At 44.1% G+C, this 19,002-nt stretch overlaps 1 protein-coding gene across 2 annotated transcripts; it reads right to left on the reverse strand.

The window, feature by feature from the left end:
- Positions 1-433: 433 nt before the first annotated feature.
- Positions 434-17,833, reverse strand: TICRR (TOPBP1 interacting checkpoint and replication regulator). 2 transcript variants are annotated; one of them, XM_054837297.1, is made up of 22 exons: positions 17,087-17,833; positions 16,246-16,531; positions 15,471-15,712; positions 14,977-15,220; positions 14,320-14,455; positions 13,421-13,563; positions 12,478-12,690; positions 11,722-11,870; positions 10,875-10,969; positions 10,427-10,520; positions 10,170-10,249; positions 9,609-9,851; positions 8,920-9,016; positions 8,578-8,650; positions 7,937-8,077; positions 7,332-7,422; positions 6,753-6,814; positions 5,763-5,918; positions 4,868-5,022; positions 2,369-4,661; positions 1,232-1,345; positions 434-884 (listed from the first exon to the last, which is right to left on the reverse strand). In XM_054837297.1, exons 1-22 carry the CDS (start codon positions 17,741-17,743, stop codon positions 766-768), a joined length of 5,883 nt encoding a protein of 1,960 aa, XP_054693272.1. In that variant the 5' UTR covers positions 17,744-17,833; the 3' UTR covers positions 434-765. The 2 variants fall into 2 exon arrangements, with proteins under 2 accessions (XP_054693272.1, XP_054693273.1); XM_054837298.1 differs by lacking the exon at positions 1,232-1,345 and having other exon boundaries at positions 17,087-17,794.
- Between the last annotated feature and the right edge of the window lie 1,169 nt (positions 17,834-19,002).

The following is a 19,002-nucleotide window of genomic DNA, read 5'->3' on the forward strand; positions in this document are numbered from 1 at the left end:
TTTACCTCTGTAGGAAGTTTCCCCAGCCAGTCCTCTCTGGCTCACTGCAAGTTTGCAGAAAAGAACAGCGAAGTTAATCCATCAGCACCTGCCCACCCAGCAGTGGCCAGGAGCAGATACACCAAACTATTCATGATCTACAAAGAGTGAGAATCAAACTCCTGTCCTTCCCTATTCCCATTTTGGCATTTATCAAGTATTTCTAAGTAACTTACTCGTTAATCCATCAGTTAATCTGCATGTTATTTTCCCACTAAGCTGAGGCAAACTGGATGCAGCTAGCAGAGGGATCCAGATAGTATCAGGACAAGATACCCAGCAGGAACACACAGTTGTTCTGTACCCATTCACCTCCTGCATCCTTCTTCCTGCAGCCCCAATCCCTCACCCATCACTTGGGCTAATGACAGATTTCTGATCAAGTGACACAATGAACATTCACATCAGTTTATTTTACAAGAAAGCTGTAGAAAAGTGACAATTCTCTCTTTACCTAGCAGAATTGAACCTTCACTGCAGAACCCAGCTACCACATGCAGGAGAAGTGCCAGAAAGACCAAGCTAGGCTTTGAATGGATGGAGAGATGCTGCAATTGAGGTTAAAAATAAAACCTTTAGAGTGGTCCTTATTTCCACTGTCATATGCTTGCATCCAGTCTCCTACCAACACAAGACAGCTCCAGTCCAGCACCAAGATCCTTGTTAAAAAGCATGTTGTACAGCTGGGATAATGCAAAGTTTCCCATACTGTTCTGGCTCCAAACTTCAGCTAAGCAGCTTTTTCCGTGAGTAAGTCCTGCTAAGGGGACGCTTCCTGGAAGCCATGATGTGGAATGGTGACAGCTCCTGGTTGGCAGTAATTTGGAAGGCATCGGATTCCTCTTCTACAAAAGAGAAAGAATAAATTAAAGCCACGGTTTGCTGAAGTTTACTGGTGACTCTAAGAAGCCAAATACCAACTGGAAACAACAAGAACAGTAAGCTGCACTTCTTACTAAGCTACTCTTCATCGCTACCTCCCCTCCCTCCAAACTTCCCAGTTCATACCAAGTTTCCTGGAAGCATGCGAGATGGAGACACTGAACACAGAAGTGGCAGCTACAGGCACAGGTTTTCTGCGCAAAGACCAATCCCTCACACAGTATGCTTTTGTTCTCATTTATTTGCAGGCAAGTGCAAAGCATGCCTAGTCTGCTCGAGCTCAACCCTTCCGTACAGCACAGGTGGTTACCTCGAACACACTTTCTCCGAGATGGCGGTGTCTGTCCCTGGCACAGCAGTGGAGACTGGGTCAGTGCTAGAAGGCTGCTAGCAGAAAGCGTGCTCTTCACTGGTGGGGTTGAGCCTGGAGAAGCACAGTGAGATGCTGCAAACTGAAAACTCAAGAGTGCTTCCAGATAAGTCTCATACACAGCCTTTATTCTACCTTGAAACTTCCATCAGTACAGGTGATACTTTGGGTTTATCTGAAATAAAAATCTAGGCTGGCACAGTGGGTTTCTGGCATCAAGAAGGGTAAATGGTAGTCTGGAATTCTCTCTTAGTGCATTTAATTTTCTTAGGTGGTTTAGTAGAAAAGCACTTCACTCGTATTAAATATACTCCTCATGTGTCCTGGAAAAAACTGTTATAACCATGATGGTCTGTAAATATGAAAACAGTCTGTAAATACAGATAGTCTCTTACAGGACCAGCTTAAGGCTAAATACTGCTATTATTTCATGTCCTGAATACAGACTAATGTCACTTTAAAGTTTGTCCATTTTTCTCAGTGATAGCTGTTGAATAAGACACCGCCTCTGTATACAAACCTTTCCTTGCAAGAGGAAGCAGACACTGAAGCTTACCTATCAATACAACAGCACCGCTAGTAAGGCAATCATTTCTGATACCCACTTTCAATGGAACCACCACCACGGGTGGCTAGAAGAATTGGAGCACCAACAAATACCAACATCCACAGGACTAATCCCCCCAAGGCCCCAGTCTACACTGAAGCAGCAAGACTTAAGGCAGTTGGCTTCAGTGCTAGATGCTGGGCAGCAACAGCTAGCGGCATCACCACAAACCCAAATAAATCACCAGTTAGATGCAACTGGGATCCTCCCTCCCCAAGTTCTCAAACTTTCGCTTTAGTTCCTCCAGCCTCTTGCTCTTCCATATTTATCTGATCTCTCTTTCCCATCATTAATACTCCATTGATGAACTCCTCCATATAATTAACTTCCATGTAATTTACAACCCACTCTCTCCACCTCATTCTCTTTCAGACTGTCAGACAGAAAACAATTGTGTTCATGTTTTGTCTACCCCACATTTTTAACCATCTCTGAATTTCAATGGAGTGCCACTCATACCACTTAATTACCTGAGAAAGGGAAGACATCATCATCCCCTACACAACTGTGCTGCTCAGGAGTTATGAGCGCACATGCTCCTGGTTTCTCAGGAAGTACAGAGTCCATCCTGGATTTGCTTCTGTTGCCCTCATCTGTGAGAAAGTCAGCAAGATCCAAGTTGCACTTATCGGAGCAAAATCTCTTGGCATCATGATTCTCCTCCTTTTCTGGCGATAGATACATAAAGACCCGCTTCCGAGATTTCAAGCCAAAAGTTCCCAAGGCAGAGTCCTCATCAGCCCTGGGTTCAGAGTCACTAGGAGATGCCTGATCCTGGAGCCTGTAAATCCCTTCCAGTTCAAATTCCCCAAGAATATTTGTTACTTGGCTGCTGCAATGCTCTGAGATCTTCATCTCTCCTTCTCTGCCTGTTGACGTTCTCTTCTGCTCATCAGCATTCTTCTCACTTTGACCACAGCTAGCATTAGCAGTGCTGCCTGCTGCTCTCTTTCTCCGAGGCCAGTCATTGATAGCATCAGGGGTAGTCTTCCCCTTCTGCTTTGGGGAAGGTGTCCAGGGAACACCTGCTTCTAAGGGGGATGGCGATGTAGCATTAGAGGCACAGCTTGTTGGGGTGTATGACTGGCATATGTAGGTCTGTCCTCCACCCTTCCCAGGTGTACTGTGGAAAGAGTGAAAGCAGGACGGTGAAACACAGGCAGCTGCTGGTTTTCCCGGGTGCTTGCTACACCAGGTCATAGCAAGATCACTAAAGGGGCTTTCCCCTCCTTTGGGTTTGCTGGCACTTGCTTCAGGCTGAACTTCCAATGATGAGCAAGAGCCAATTTTCTTAATGCGAAGTTTGGGCAGGCCTGAAGCTTGCATTTCAAGTTCAACTTCGTAAGTCGGTGGGCTAGCAGAAGACAGTTTGCAACGGCTTTTAGGAGTAGAGAACTTGGCTAGAAGTTGAGGATTTCCCATCCGTGCTGCAGCCTCCCGCTGTCTCCTGTCTGCGGTGCAGCGTAAAGAATAGGCAGGAGCAGACTTTGGCATAGGAGGCAAAGTATTCAGGGCAAATCTGGAGTGTCTCTTAAGACTTGGAGCCTTCAGCCCCATACATTCTTCTCTCAACAGGGTTCTTGGTTCCAAGTCATCACTAACTGTTTGAGAACCACTTAGGAAGGACTCACAGGAGTTCGCACTGGTGTTCCCCTCCTTAACCAATTGCTCACACTCCATCTCAGCATTCTGTGCATGTTCCTGCCCTCCAGCAGAAGGCTTTGGAGAGAAGTGCTTTTCCAAGTTTTCAGAGTCCTCTCTTGGAAAAGACTTTTGAAACACTACATCCATCTGTTTATTTTTCTCTGATACAGGGGTATTTTCAGTAACTTGGGACTGACAAAGCTGAAGGCTTTCTACAGAAGAGTTACCACCACCATCATGATGATTGTCCTTATTTTCAGGTGTTGCACATGCAAGTGTGAGGTTCTCTCCTCCAGAATCTGGTTCACATTTGGCCTTAGATGTGTGAAGCAGGGACTTTAGTGAAGTGCCAGTAATACCTGGAGATTTTTCAGAAGATGGTTTAGATGCACTAAGGTCCCAGTCAGACTCCCTAGCCTGTATGTGGGAAGGAGAGCAGGTTGCCACAGTGTTTGTGGAACTTTCACGGAGAGGAGAACTGAAGAGAGGCTCCAGCCTCACAGCAAGCTGCGGTATTTCTACACTCAGTGGGCTGGTATGTAATTTTGAACCTGGATCTTCAGGTTTCCTGGGAGTACTTTTAGTTGCTCGAGATAGTGGATCTGACTGCACCCGAACTTCATTTGTGAGGATTTGCCTCCGAGCACCAACCGGAGATGCTAGTTTTGAGAGGTATCTCAAGGAACGTCTTGGAGTTTGCAGTTCTGTAAAACATCTTTTCTGGACAGCAGAGGGGGAAGAAGCAGCTGGATTTGAATCCGTCAGAGGTAATAATGAGGTATTAAGCACTGCAAACCCTTCATGTTCTGGTATTTGTAAGCCGGCCTCTTCGCAAGGAGGGGAAAGGCCTTCTGCTGGAGAACAATCCTTAGAAGTTGCTTGCAATAAGTGAGCCCTCTTACTTTCAGTTAAGGCAGATGGTGACTTGACCCTTTGTACAGGATGAGAAAAGTACTTTCCCAAACACTTAACTGCAGTCTGCTTAGCAGCTGGACTTCGGCCAGGAGTCTTCTCCAGCTTCTGTGGTGTCCTGTGGAGAAGGCGAGGTGATCTCCTTGGTAGCTTACTGGCAGAATTCAGTACCTTCTGGGCAAATTTATGAGGTGTTTTTCTAGGAGTCTATAGGGGGAAAGAAAAAAAATTAAAGAATCATGGTTGTTCTATTCCAGCAGTATTATCTACCCCTCTTGATATTTACTCCTCAAGATTTAAAAGCCAAAACCCACTTGATTAGACTTAAGAGAAACACTAAGTTTAGAGATGTTTAGATCTCACTAAACATAAATAGAAAAAGGGGATGGGAAGAAAGAGGAAAGTGTTTCTACCTGACAGGCAGTCAGCTCCTCTAACTGTAAGGAATCTTTTCTTGTTCTCCTTCCAGGTGAATGCTTCACTGCAGAGCTACACATGTCAGTGACTGCACCAAAGAAAAACCTCTTGGGAGTCTGGACAGTGGGGCTCTCTGAGTGCCGCTCAACGCCTATAAAGTGGAACAGTACAATTCAACTAACATCAAGTAACCCACCACAAACAATTGTCTCAATCACTTCAGATGTATAGACAAGTAGTGTACAAAGCCTATAGCCCTGGCATGTTCTTTTCTAGCCAAATGTTAAAACTTCACCAGAACTATTTATTTCCCCAATATGAAACTAATATCCATCTGTAGAAAGTGTACTCAAGCAGAAAAGAAACCAAACACACAAAATAGCTCAGCCTCTTATTCTATTTATAGCTTGTAGCTTAAAGCTCTGGTTCATGACTAAGGACTCTAGTAAGTATAATATAAAGAACTAAATGTCACCATTTATAGCTGGTAATCCTACTGAGAAAGCCAAAGAAGATTCCATCAGTCATTGCTTTATGTTGCCACAGAGTAGACTGAAAGTAGCTTTAGGATTTCTGTCCCATATTTTACAGGGATTTCACTGCATTTAAGGAAAGCAGATTGACAATCAGTGGTATTCTGTTAGATGGGCCTGACTGGTTTCTTAAGTTGGCAGTGTATTCATCATAGAAATAGCTGCCCTACCATCCTACAACTTCAGCTTCCCAATTCAAAAATAATTACTGGGGATGAATTTCTGTCTACAGAAGACATTACATGATAGCTCTTAGCTTCTTACAGTCTCTTGTAGAGCCAAATCAAATCAAACTTAGAGCCATCCATGCCAGCTTTTCAGATCAGTAGTATCAGCATGCTCAAATCCCATTCAGTACCTTCTACATCCTGCAATGTACAGCTCTCCTCTTCTTGTCCCTGATGGACTCGCTGTGAATTTTGCGAGCTGGGCTGTGCAGCAGAATAGAAAACGCCAGAGTAGGTCCTATTCAGAGCCAGCTGTTTGATGCGTGGGCTTCTTCTCAAACCTGCTTCTGAAAAGGAAAGAATATTGGAGATTGAGGCTTCTTTCTCCCTCAACAATGGGAGATCTTCAGGAATAGTTCATAACTGAAAAGAACACAGACTAAGAAGAAATTTTCCATGCAACTATCTCATGCAGGGAGGCAAGTATGCAAGAAAGAAAGCATCAACTCTTGGGTATTTGGAATATTAATGCATACAAATCTCCTTCCAAATCATAATGCCCCCTCCCTTAAGCAATGATTACTCTCATCCCTCTCTAGCTACTATATGGAAATGAATGCTAGAAATGCCATGTTCAGTTCAAGTTATATCCAGGTTACATGATTAGTTAATTCTCCTGTCTTTTTACTAGTGATTTCATTTTCCCACTTGCCCAACCATACTATTTTCTTATTTATTCCTGGAGATAAGAAATAGCAGTAGCCAACATAACAGAGAGACTCTACGGAGCCAGGTGGCCATCTGATACAGTAGAAATCAGAACAACGTTAGGGTCACAGCACAACGCTTTGAAGTTACATTAACAAAAAACCCAACTGCACGTGCTGGTTTGACAGTAATTATAGCAGCTCAGAATCTTGTTCACCCTCAAAGCCCTTCATGTATTTTCATTTGAAAGAGTTACTATCTATCTTTCTTTCTTAACTTCTACTATACAGGATTATCAAAGCAGCAAGCAACATGTGGTTCTATCAGAGCAGGCTGTGCTCCACCAACAGAATAGTACACCACTTTTTTACTGACTATTCATGAATTACCGGAGTTGGGGCATGCTCATCTTATGAGTTACAAAACAGCAAAAACAGCTTTAATAAATGAAAAATAAGAAAATCAGTGCTTACCATTCATGGCCTTCTCTGGAGACTCTTCTACAACACCAGTGTCACAACCTGGGTCAGAAGACCTTGAGAAATGGCAGACATTTTGGACTTAGCATACTGTCCACATTTACAAAATTAGAACTTACCATAAAGACTGAAAAGCAATACTCTATTCTACATCAATATACTGCTTTGTGGGCTACTCTAAGGGAGCAATGAGTAAGCTCTTTGCCTCCTAGTAACATTTGACTGAGTATGGGTAACTGTCTAGTTGTGGTATAGCTAACAGTTCTACGTGGAAACAAATGCTAAATTTCAGTCTGGGCTCCACAAATTACCACACAGGCCTTCTCAAGCCCTTGTAGCAGCAACCAAACCTTAACAGCAGTTTGCTGCAGGAGTTAAAGTACCCTGACTGACACAATGAAATAGACAGCATTTCTGCCCGTTCAGACAACAGAATTTAGCCACCACTGATTGCCTTGCTGCCATAGGTGAAGATGACACTTTGACCACAAAGATGATATCTGATTCTTGTGCTCACAGCCATTAATTAAATATCCAGTACTTAATGAAGAAATTCAGGAATAGCTTACTCACCGGCCTTTGATCTGTTTATGTAGTAGCCTCCTAGAGACCTGTTTATGTAGTGGTGTTTCTGCAACTCTCTTGGTCAATAACTTGCGATGATCTAAAAAAAAAAAAAAGTCAAGCAAGAGCTATAACACTGCACAATTATAAAGCAGTTAGGACAAATAAATGAGTAGGTTTTTTTACATGTTTCAGTTTAAAAATGGCAGCCAATATGGAATCATTGTGCACTCAAGCTATAATCATATATTTTGGAATCCAGTGTCTACGCTCCCTTCCCACTCCCTCAATATTATTTAATAGTACTTACTTTGTCAGAATTTAACCTACTGAGATAACTTTTATTCTTCATCTTTCATTCACAGATCCTTTTTTAACCAAACATTTTTAACATTTGTTTTCTTTATGAGGTGTAGAGAGTTCAGTAAAGTATAGGTTTCTGTTTCAATATCATCCTATTCACTATCTAAACGCTACAGCACTGGTCTAAAAATATTTTCTCCTTCATTAAGAACATAGCATTATTAGTTGTTTCAAAGAACTGAGGATGCGAGAAAAGGAATTTTAGCAAGAGCTCTTCTGCAACAATCCTACATATGCAAGTCATGTCCTACCTTTAGTGCCTTCATCGGTGCATTTGTATCTTAGGCCTTCCACAGCAGATACTGACTGGCTTCTAGGCATCTTCTTCATAGACCTTTTCGATGGTGAAAGTATCTCTTCATTGAAGAGGTTCCTCCTTACCTTTGTAACCTCTGTGAGGCAAGACAAAGCAAGAAATTATCAGATTAAAAAGAAGGGGGAAAAAATAAAAAAGTTACAAAGCAACCAGTCAGTGCCCCAGATGGAGCAACATTAAGCAAGCTACAAAATCTCAACTGAAGCACACGTAGGTCGGAGAATGAGGTGGGATTTAAAATTATTAAGTATTTTGCAGAGAGACATCCTGTTTCCAGATATAAAAGGTCACTCCTGTACTCTTTTTTTCAGGGCAGAAAAAATGGAAATAATTGCAAGAGTCAAGGAAGAATTGAAAGATTTTCTTTGCAGAACAAACAATTTGAGGGTTTTTTGCATGAGAGCACATACAGAATACAGAGATTATTTTTTCCTCAGAATCTTTGTAGAATTCAGCAAAACTTCCTTCAGATTTCCAGCATGCTTCAGCATAATTTCATCACAGCTCACTAAAGTTTACAGGGAGAATATGTGCTGAAAATGCACCTTTCCATGGAAAAGCTGGAAGTCAATATACCTTGCACTGCTTCTTTCTGCCTTAAAGGCATTTGTTGGGACTTCTCAGAGGCAAGGTAAGAACGCGAGTTCTCCTGAAACAAAAAAAGAAATCAGCCTCAGCAGCACTTTAATGTTAATATTTAACTATTATGAATATTAACTGTAAGCTCTGAACCTAACTGTAAGCTCTGAACCACACATTATTTCAATTTCTCCTTCAAAGCAATTCTGATCTCTGTACAGCTGGTACAGGGCATAATTACCAAGTGAATGCAGAGCAAGAGTTTCCACACTCAGGTGTCACTTCGCAACATTGCTGCACCCCTGCAACCCACCCGCAATCCTTTTAGAAAAGTTTTACCTTTCTGATAGGATTCTTGGCTATCTTGGGAATCTCAATTTGACGCAAGTTCTGTGGTGCTTCTGTCATGCTCCTGTGTCTGGCTAATACATTTTTCCTTTAGAAAGTATACAAAGATAAAGTTAAAATAAGATCAGAAGTGTAGATGTCAACCTAATGCCAATTAAACTAGAGTTTGACTCTAGTTATAGGAAGTCTTTACATACATTCGGATTGCAAATTCTTCATGTTGGTACCTCACTTAGGTTACAACATTGAAAGATGATTTGCAATATAAATGGCTACAGCTAACTTTAAGGTTGGTATTAAAACTCATTTCACAATTTGCTTAGATGTACACAAGATCCCCAACAGAGGTCAACAGTAAATTGCAGTTTAACAATACAGGGTCACCTACTGCACAGTAGAACATCCTCTTCCTCTCATGGAAGATGCTCATGAACTGTATTTGTGCTTAAGATGAACATACAGAATCAAGCTTACACTTTCATATAGCCAACAATGGTAAGCTAAAATGAAAAATGGGAGGCCTTAGTATTTCTCTCAGGCTTGCAGAGCTATCAGCAGGTATCAGCTTGCCCCAACTAGCTATCCAGCAACAGAAACAAAAGATGACTGAGCTGTAGGTTAGAAAACTCCTCAGTCACAGCCCAGGATAAAACAAGCTGCCTCCTATTTGGAATTATTACCTTCTCTTTTTGGCAGATCTCGTGCGCAGCTCCTCCAGCTGATCCCCCTCAGTGCCTACGTAAACAACACTAGGAGTTAAGGCGGATGATAAAGACAGTGGAAGGCCTGGAGATTTGCTATCCAGAGTCACGGAGTCATCACTGAAGAAGTCTGAAGGCAGAACAGATGCCAGCTTCGGGGGTATTTGTGTACCAAGACCATAGTAAATATCTCCAAGGGTCTTTGGTATAGAATTCATATACCTAGAGCATCAGAGAACCCACATTAAATACAATCCCGCCACAAAACTGTCAACGTTTCAATCCCAAGGTTTGAACTAATTTTTTGTTCTTAAGTGTCAATTAAAAACATAACTGAAGATCAACTGTTTTTTCATTAGTTTACTTGCTTATCAGCTACTTTTTCTTGAATCAAGATACAAGTGTAACAAGCAGAATGTATCTAAATTGAAAGTTACAAAGATGCAGTAAATGAAAGCTGTAGATTGCTGTTTACTTAAAGAAGATATTCAACCAAAACCACAGACCCCAGTAGTACTTAAGTCATCCTAAAGAACTTACAATTCTAGTATTTCCTCTAGAAATTTTGTAAGATACCCTGGGTCTTCAGTCAGACATAAAATGCGCAGCATATCCGTCATCTGAAGAGAAAGTCAAGTGGGAAAGTTGATTAAGCTGGTGACAGTTGCAACACCAGATTTTTTTTTTTTTAGCAAGGAATATAAAATAGTTACAGTGAAATCAGGGAAAAATTACAGGTTCCAGGTCTGCATTTCTAGAGCCATGCAGAAACACAACCTGGTCTATAATTTACTTGCCTCTTCTAACAGCTGCTCCATTTCATCAGTGTTGCTTTGCAGAGAAGGGCAGTGAAGACATAACTCAAGACGCAAAAATACCTGAAGTTGGCACCTAAGAAAACAAGCAGTCATTCACTGACTTTTTTTCTGGTGGAAACAGCATATTTACTGCAAAAGGTACACTCGAAAAAGCAATGGGAGTGGAAGTGGCTCCTTTTGACAGCGTAATTTGGTTAGCATTTCATTTTGGTGGCAGGGGAGATGCCTCATTTCAGATATAGGCTGCAATGCTTATCACACAGCATGTGTAATATTTGCATTTAATGAAGTGTATTTACTGTAACCAGATACTTTCCTTGGAATATTTACCCCATGTACTTTTCCACTTGTACAATAAAAGCCATCATTAAAAACTGCTAACTAACTCCACAGTATCTCAGAAGTTGAGGCAAATAAAGTGTCTCACTCTCTGACTTTGGTCTCCTTCTGTGAGCCATGCTGTTGTCTGAGCATTTTGCTGGTCTTCAGGAGATGGTTTCTGACTCTTTCCACACAGGCCACCTGAAGAGACACAGAATTACAGCAAAAACTTCAAGTCTGTTCCCTGTCTGCAGGACAGGGTTTTCCCCCGCTCCTATCTTGACCCATTCTTTTGGAAATAGCTCAATTTTTCTCTCCTCCTTCAAGGAAACGAATTCTCTTTTTCTTTCAGTAGCAAAGTCACAATGACATGAGACATAGAAGAACTTCCAGCTTGAAATCACAGGGAAGGCCACCTGCTTGCAGCTTCAGGCCTTCTTCAGTAACTATGGATTTGTCTTTCACAGTATTTTTTTCAATTATTCACAAGTTCACTAGTTTTGGTTTCAGTTACAATCTTTAACATTACTTACAGACTTAAAGAAAGAAATACCTCTTTCCTGGAGAAATAGCAGGCCTAGATTTGCCAAGTAAAGAAAAACCACAAGGTGCACCTTTTTTAAAATACAGTTTGCAAGAATGTATTTTTTAAAATACTATCTTTGAATAAGTGAAATTAGAATTCAGAATGAGGTCAATGTAAAGGAAAAAGGTATCAGTTTACACCTTTGCTAAAGATTGGAACAGATAACTGAACTGGATTTTCCTACATTCTTTACAACTGCCTACACTTTTTCACTATTGAATGGGCACAGAAGCAGTTAGTGGTTGTAGTTTTGACTACATGAAACCGCACATAAAAACTTCAGGTAAGATGAAGGAAAGGCAGCCTGAAATAGCAAAAACTATAATTTCCAGATCAATAACAACCCTGCCCACATGCTCTCACTGACCTCTTTCTCTTTGGCATCTTGTACTTTCAAGAACCTTTTAATGGCCATGATCATATTCTGGGCACACACAGATGAAAGAACTCCCTCAGCAACAGCCTTCTGGTAGCTTGCAATTAAATGGGACTGCAGTTCCTCCTCAGTTTTGAAGTCTGCAAGGGAAACAGTCTAAGTTAACTAAATGTCTGTTCACCACACCTTACTGATAAACGCTTATTCCAGCTGAAGAGGGAAACAGAGGAGGTCATCCAAAAGATTTTCTCCAGCAAAGATGCATCCAGACCACAGAACACTAACAGAATCAGTCCCAGGTCCAGACCCATGACAAATTATGAGCTTAGTTCCGAGTAGATAAGCAAGCTTTCAGGTTACCATATCAGTCAAGAAATTCCCTTCACTTCTGCACAAGTAGTAAATAGGACTACATTTCCGGTTACACCTTGATGGGTGCTTCCCTCGACTTCTTTTGGTTAAAAAAAGACAAGAGATAGCTCCTTATTGCTTTTTTTTCAGATGGAGGCAAGGCAGGAAACTAACCCCAGGAGTAGTTGTAACACTAGGTTGTAAACATTTATAGAAACTAACCAGAAGAAGGGTGGGGAAAAAAAAAAAAATAACCACACTCTGCCAAGCTGAAGATACAGAAACCCAAACATTGATCTGCTCCCTAGCACCTAATACTCCATTATCATCCTTCCCTCTCCCTTCCATAAAAATCCCATATGGTCTCCTACAAATATCAGGACTGATAACACACACCGATTGATATTTTAAGTGCCTTTTCCTTTTCTTCCATTTTTTCATCCAATCTTTTTGCTGAAAGCTTCTGTGGAACCTTCTCATTCACTGTTGGCAGCACACCATCAGGTTGAAACTTCTGAGCTTTTACATTCAGTCTTGCTACGTTGAGCATCTGCAGGGATCTGGACATGGTCTTCATCTTCTGCCTAACTGGGGTTCGGGGAACTCCACCTGCAACACCACAAAAAGAGTTCTACCATCTTACACACTGGGGCAGGAATTCCACCCAAGGTAGATCATAATACTGAGTTCTATGTTACTGTCAAGTGAGATTAGTAACCTTCTAGTGGAAAACATGGCCCAAAAGGCTTGTATTTCTCCATGAAATAAATGTACAGGCAGCATAGCAGGCAGCTACTTCTTTAAGTAAAAAGCAGGTGAAAACTGTTGCTCTGCATAAGAACTTATATGGGTATAACCAGAAGTTGCATATATAGGAAGCAGTCTTATGTCACAGAAATAGAAATAGCTGACAGAGCAAGACTTAGGGATACATCAAGTCAGGGTATAATCAACCATGGTCAGTGTACTGAAATGCAATTTTTAAACTCTTCTAGAAGAAAGTGTTTTATTTCTCCAAATTAGAACAAAGTTGAGAGGTTGCAATATTTACTACTAGTCAGAGCAGTCCCTATTTCAACAACTAGGGAAACTGCAGAGCTCTGCATGCTGCTTTAACAGTTCTATCAGTCACTGCACAGCCTTGATTTAGTCATTTGGGTTGTACTAAAGGACAATTCTAATATGCAAGTGACACTGTCTCTAAATAAAAAAAAATCTAAAGCATGCCACCACTCAGGAGAGTACAGATCTCTAAGGTTCATGCATTAAAAAGGCCTGCTGAGAAGTCTTTATCATATTTAATTGACAACACACACATATAATCCCAAAGTATACATACGTCTTTTTTTGTTATTTCCTGGTCCAGCTGCAGTAGATGTTTCACTAAATTTTCTCTGGTACAGCTCAGATAGGCTTTCTGAGAGTTCCACTTCCGATTGGTCTGCATCCTCCTTCCCATTAGCACAAGGAACCTGCAGGAGTCTACATAAGAGAGCCATTCAATAGTTATCAAAGAAAGACGTGAGTGGGAGGCATATCCCTTATTCCCAGTGGGCAGGAACCAGAACCAGGTTTTTCTAGGTGCCACTCCACAGCAATGTAGTGGAAGTAACACATGCTACTACTCTTCCAATGCCGGCTCCCCAAAACTGTTACTTAAAAGATAGAAAAACCCAAACCACCATCTTAAAAGGTTCACACCAAGTTGGAAACCAGCATAACAAGAGTTGCCTGATGTACAATGGACATGCCACTGACCCATGCAACAAAGCTACATGAGCAGCTTTGTGCTAAGCTATCCTGCATGAGGTTGGGGTTGGTTTGTTTCACTCAGGAAGCTCTTTGAAAAAAAACAGGCTTTTCATTCCTACTAAATACCAACTGTGATAACACCACCACTATCTTCAGTATCTTGCAGTGCATCTTATCATACCATAAGAAGAGCTGAAGTCTGACATTTCCCCAAGTAGCTTAGGTCATTTTAAGTCACTTATATCACTCCTGAAACTGCCAGAATTTTAATGCACACAAACTACTACCCAAACATCCTGTTCCCAGTTCCTTTTGTCTATACATTAAGACATAATGTAGCAAAAGCACACAGTAAACTGAATACAGAAATAAAAGCACTAAGAGGAGCATTTAATTCTAGAAATCTGAGCAATGCTACAGCCATACTCCCTTAACAGGAAGCAAAAATCCTTGATTATTATTCAGAGACATGTTTCCGAAAAATACCTGAATGACTCCATCAGATCTGAGCTTGCTCCACAAGCATTTGATGCAGGATACCATGCTTCAAGCACGGAAGGATGCCAGACTCCTGCATGGGAGAGTTCCCGTTGGACCCACTCCGGCATAGGAGTTTCTTCTCCTGTGAGCAGACACACAAAAAGATTTAGAAGGAACCTAAATGAAGTGGCAGAACATCACAGCCTTCACAGAGGTACTAAAGCAGATGTTTCCAAACCTTTGTTCCTGGAGGGGCAATTTAATAACCGACAGATCAGACTCAGAAGTTTTATTCTAATGCAAAACAAGTGAGCTAAAAGCAGCCTCCTTGCAGCCACACCCAAAGGCCTTACTGGCCAGGGATGGCCTATGTGACACATTTTAGGAGACCTCATTTTAAAAATTTGTCCCTAAGCACAAGTAGTTATGTTTTATCTACAAGCTAGTGGAAACTAATGCTCTATCAATAAAACAGACAGGTACACCAGTGCAGATTTCTGCATCACATCACAAGGCCTGAGCTACAGAAGACAAGACAAAATGAGCAAGTCCCAAAAATAAGAGACTCCTCACCAAGGAAATCATTAGCTTTAGATTCTTCCACTCCAAATCAGATCTGGAGATGATCAAAAGATGGTAAGTTTTGCATTTCCTGACACCTACCCATACTGGCCAGAGAATCTTCCACCGATGTGTCAATTTTACTCAACACACTATTCACAATATCTGGGAGATGAAGAGCATGGTCTTGGGAAGAGTTCTCTACTACAGCTCCTTCAAGGTCACATCGCTGAACTTCAGCAGTCTTCTCAGTACTGAGTACAGTCAGAATTGCGGTACTCTCAGAAAGCGGTGACAAAACAGCAGTGCAGGGGCACCAAGTTTTAGATAGAGAAACCTCAGCAACCTATATTAAACAAAAAAATAAAAGTTTATATTGTCTAGAAATACAGAGACCTAAGCAGTACAGATACTTTACAAACAGGTTATAGACTTACATACTCTCCTAAAGAATGTTCTAAATTTACCTCCAAATGAGCAATTTGCAATACAACAAATACCACTATTATTGTCTTCACAACATGATACGCTGTCATACCTTTTGTCACAGCTCAGTTCAGAATAGATATTAGTTTAAGGCAAAGAGAAAGATTTACCATGTGCAGTTCTTCAGTCACTAGACTCCTTAACAGCTGATGAAACAGTGACCTGTTACATTCTGCCTGCTCATCCTGCGAGCTCTGCAACATCCAGCTCTCTGTGAGAAAGTGGCCAGCCTGCATCAAGCTCCAACTCGTCAAGCTGCCTTTCAGGAAGATGTTGACTGGACAATGCAGTTGTCTTTGGCTCATGGCAAGGGGTTCCAAGATCACAGCACAGCTTTCCTGCTTCTTTCCTCCTGTGCAAGGATAAGATAAAGTAAAATGGGTGATTAAACTGGGAATAACTCTACAGTAAGCGTATTGCAGAACTGAGCTCCTCCCCAAGCTCTCAAGGAGCTGAGTGCACGAAGGGCCAACTAAAGAAAGAGCCAACATGCACTGCCTGTTGCTTCAAAGCTAATCTGTTTTTTCTGAAGGGGCTAAAAAGCCCCTTGTGTTCTTAGTTTAGCTAAACTAAAGCTGAGACAAAGCACATATAAGAAAAGGGTGTACACCTATATAAGGTGGGACCAGCAAAGAGCTCTTCATGCATCCAAACTTCTGGAAGCATGCAAAACTGAAGAGACTAAATTAGAAATATGGGCTAATAGCTCTTACACCAGAGGAACTAGAGCACATGCAGGACTATTTTTAAACTTAGGCTCTTAAATATCTGAAGTTAGTTACTTCTACACATACTGTTCATAGGGGAACTCATCAAGGACTCTGCATGAAAGATCACAGTTATTACTATGCTCACTTATTTCTTTTTTTTTTTAATTTTTATTACCAGGCACGCTGAGAAACAACATCCCTTCTTGCTGGGGGAATACTGCTTGAAATACAGAGGGCTTCGAGAACAAGCAGTTCAAAGTTGCATCCAATGGCAGAAGCGTGGTCCAAGGCACAGTCTGCAGTATGGGGGAGCTTGAGTCAACAAGAAAGCCACCAGCGAGATCTGCCCTGTGGCGACTCAAACACGGCACTAAGGTTTCAGCCGGCAAAATGGTGCCTCCCATCTGACGGATCAGTTCAAACATTGCCCAGTATCCAACGTGATCTGGGGATTCGATCAGCTGAAATAAAGTAACAGAAAGGTCTGAAGATAATGTTGGCAGTGAGATAACCTCCATCTGAACAAATAAAGGTCGCATGTTTTTAGAAAAACTGGCATATGAAATGTATATGAAGCATCTAAACGCAGTGCTTTCCAAGTGTTTTTATGGACTTTATTAGCCCTCACAGGACCTCAATAAAGAAAATACTATTCCCACTGAATTTGGAGCTAGCTAATATTTTCAAGCTGGGGTTTTTGAATCTGGCATCTAGACACTTGAACTATCAGACTGCTTATTTGCAATTCTAAAGACCTCCTAACTAACTCAAAGCACCAGAAAACCCATCAATAAACACAGTAGTTACTTAATTGCTGATATATCTCAGTCTCCACACAGATGATGAATACCATTCCACTTTTCAGTCTCTTGCTGAACAAGATTACACAGCAGTAACTGAAGACCTTTCTCTACCACTCAAAGACTACAGCATAAAACTGCTCTCCCCTCTTATACGGGAGACTAGCACAGAAGATGGCCTGCTAGTCCTCACAGCTGATACTATAATCTCATTACCTGAGACCACTCGGCAGTATCCACCCAGAACAGTGTGATTTTCTGGTCCGCAATCAGCTCCTGGACACTCTTGGGCAGGAGTTTCTCCGCCAGTTCCTGAGCTGCGGGCAGCTCACGAGGGGAGGAAAGGGCATCGCTCCCAGACACGAACTGCCGCAGCTCCCTCCGCGAGTGGGGGCAAGGGGAGAAGAGGAAGATGGCGTTCACGAAGCCCTCGGGGGGCGCCTGGTTCTCCGGGGGCTCGCCGGCGGCCAGCCCCGTCCTCCGGCTCCTGCGGAGCGGCTTGGTGGGGGACGCGATCTCCGGGCGGTCCCACTGGAAGTCGAGGAGCGTCTCCTTGAGGCCGTTGTGGGTGAGGGCGACGCGAGGCGCCGGCCCAGGCAAGACGGCGGCGGGTCCCCGAGCCCCGAACCGCTCCGTCAGCTCCTCCTCGAAGCGGGCCCAGGCGCGGGGTCCCGGCGGACGAAAGCCACCACCTCGCGAGGCCCCACCGCGGCCCCCGAGCGAGTCGAAGAACCTGAAGGCCCAGCGGAGGCGGGGCAGGCCGAAGCGGCAGCCAAGGTGGTTGAGGAGCCGCAGGGCACCGCGCTGGAGCCGCACCCGCCGCCCCGGGCTGGCCGTGTCCAGCAGGAACACCACGCTGTGGGAGCACGCCATGGCGCCCGCCCGCCGCCTCACGACGGCCACCCCCGCCGCGCAGCGCGGCCCGCGGGCCCCGTCAGAGCGCGCCCGCCGCCATCGCCCGGTACAACTGCTGGCGCCCTCGCCTCGCGCGCCCTCATTGGCTGCCGCCGAGTGCCCTCCCCCCTCGTTTCTCTCTCCCCATTGGGCCGCGGCGACCGCGGCGGAGTGGTGCGCCTGCGTAATACGACGCCCGCGCTGGTGGTGGGCGGGGCACGGAAAGGAGGAGCGGCGCCCGCGAGTCGAGAGACGCTCTCCGCTGATTGGTCGGCCACGGCGTGCGTGCGAGGGAGCGCGGCATTCCATTGGCGGGAGTTCGTGACGAAAATAGAGGGCGAGGCCAGTGTCCGGAGCGAGGCGATTGGCCGCCGCCGCCAATTTAAAATTTAAAGCCGGGAGGGCGCGCGTGATGATGACGTCATTGCTTTCCTCTCCCCTCATTGGGCGTAAAGGTGGTGACGTTCCTATGATGTCACCGCCATGACCTCAGAGAGGCGGGCCGGGTTTCTGAGGCGGGAGGTGCGGCCGGGGGAGCCCGGAGGGCGGGCGAGGCGGCGGTAGAGCACGCCGGGGGCGGCGGGCAGTGGGCAGGGCGGGCAGCCCTGGGGCTGAGCCGCAGGAGTTGCCGTTCCTGCCCCGGGCAGGCGGCCGCTCGCCGCTAGAGGTCAACGCCTGCCCGCAAACCGGCTCCTCTGCAGCTTCCCCCCCCCGCCCCCGTCACCGATCGGCCGTACGCCGGCAGACCGAGCCCGGGGCAGAAGGGACAGGGACGGGCAGGAGCCCTGCCGGCTTACCGGAAGGTCCTGCACACCCGGAGAAGATGTCACCCCAGGGCTTATCCTCCTTCCCGAGCCTCTCTGGAGGACAGCAAGGACAACCCACGGCCCATATGGGTGCAAAGGTGTAGGGCCGGGGCACCTGGGTAGGGGCTGACAGCCAGGGAGGTGGAGGACAGAGACCCTGAGCTGTCATCAACCAGCTTGCCCCTGAGCATCGTCTCCCCGCAGATCTTAGAGCACATCTTACCCCATGGGTGTTAGCAGTTAAGGTGTGATCCAAGTGTGGATGGATCACACCAGGTAACAGGGAGGAGGAAGCCCTGCAGACTAGAGCCGCCCAGATGTCCACACCACCCTTCTCTCCAGAGCTTGAACGCCCCAGCCTAAACCAGTGTCACCAGCAGCCAGTTGTATTTATAAAGCAACAAAGACAAGCGGGTAATAAACCACCCATTT

This window comes from Grus americana, chromosome 10, assembly GCF_028858705.1.
Source record: "Grus americana isolate bGruAme1 chromosome 10, bGruAme1.mat, whole genome shotgun sequence".
In the NCBI taxonomy this organism is placed as follows: Eukaryota; Metazoa; Chordata; class Aves; order Gruiformes; family Gruidae; genus Grus; species Grus americana.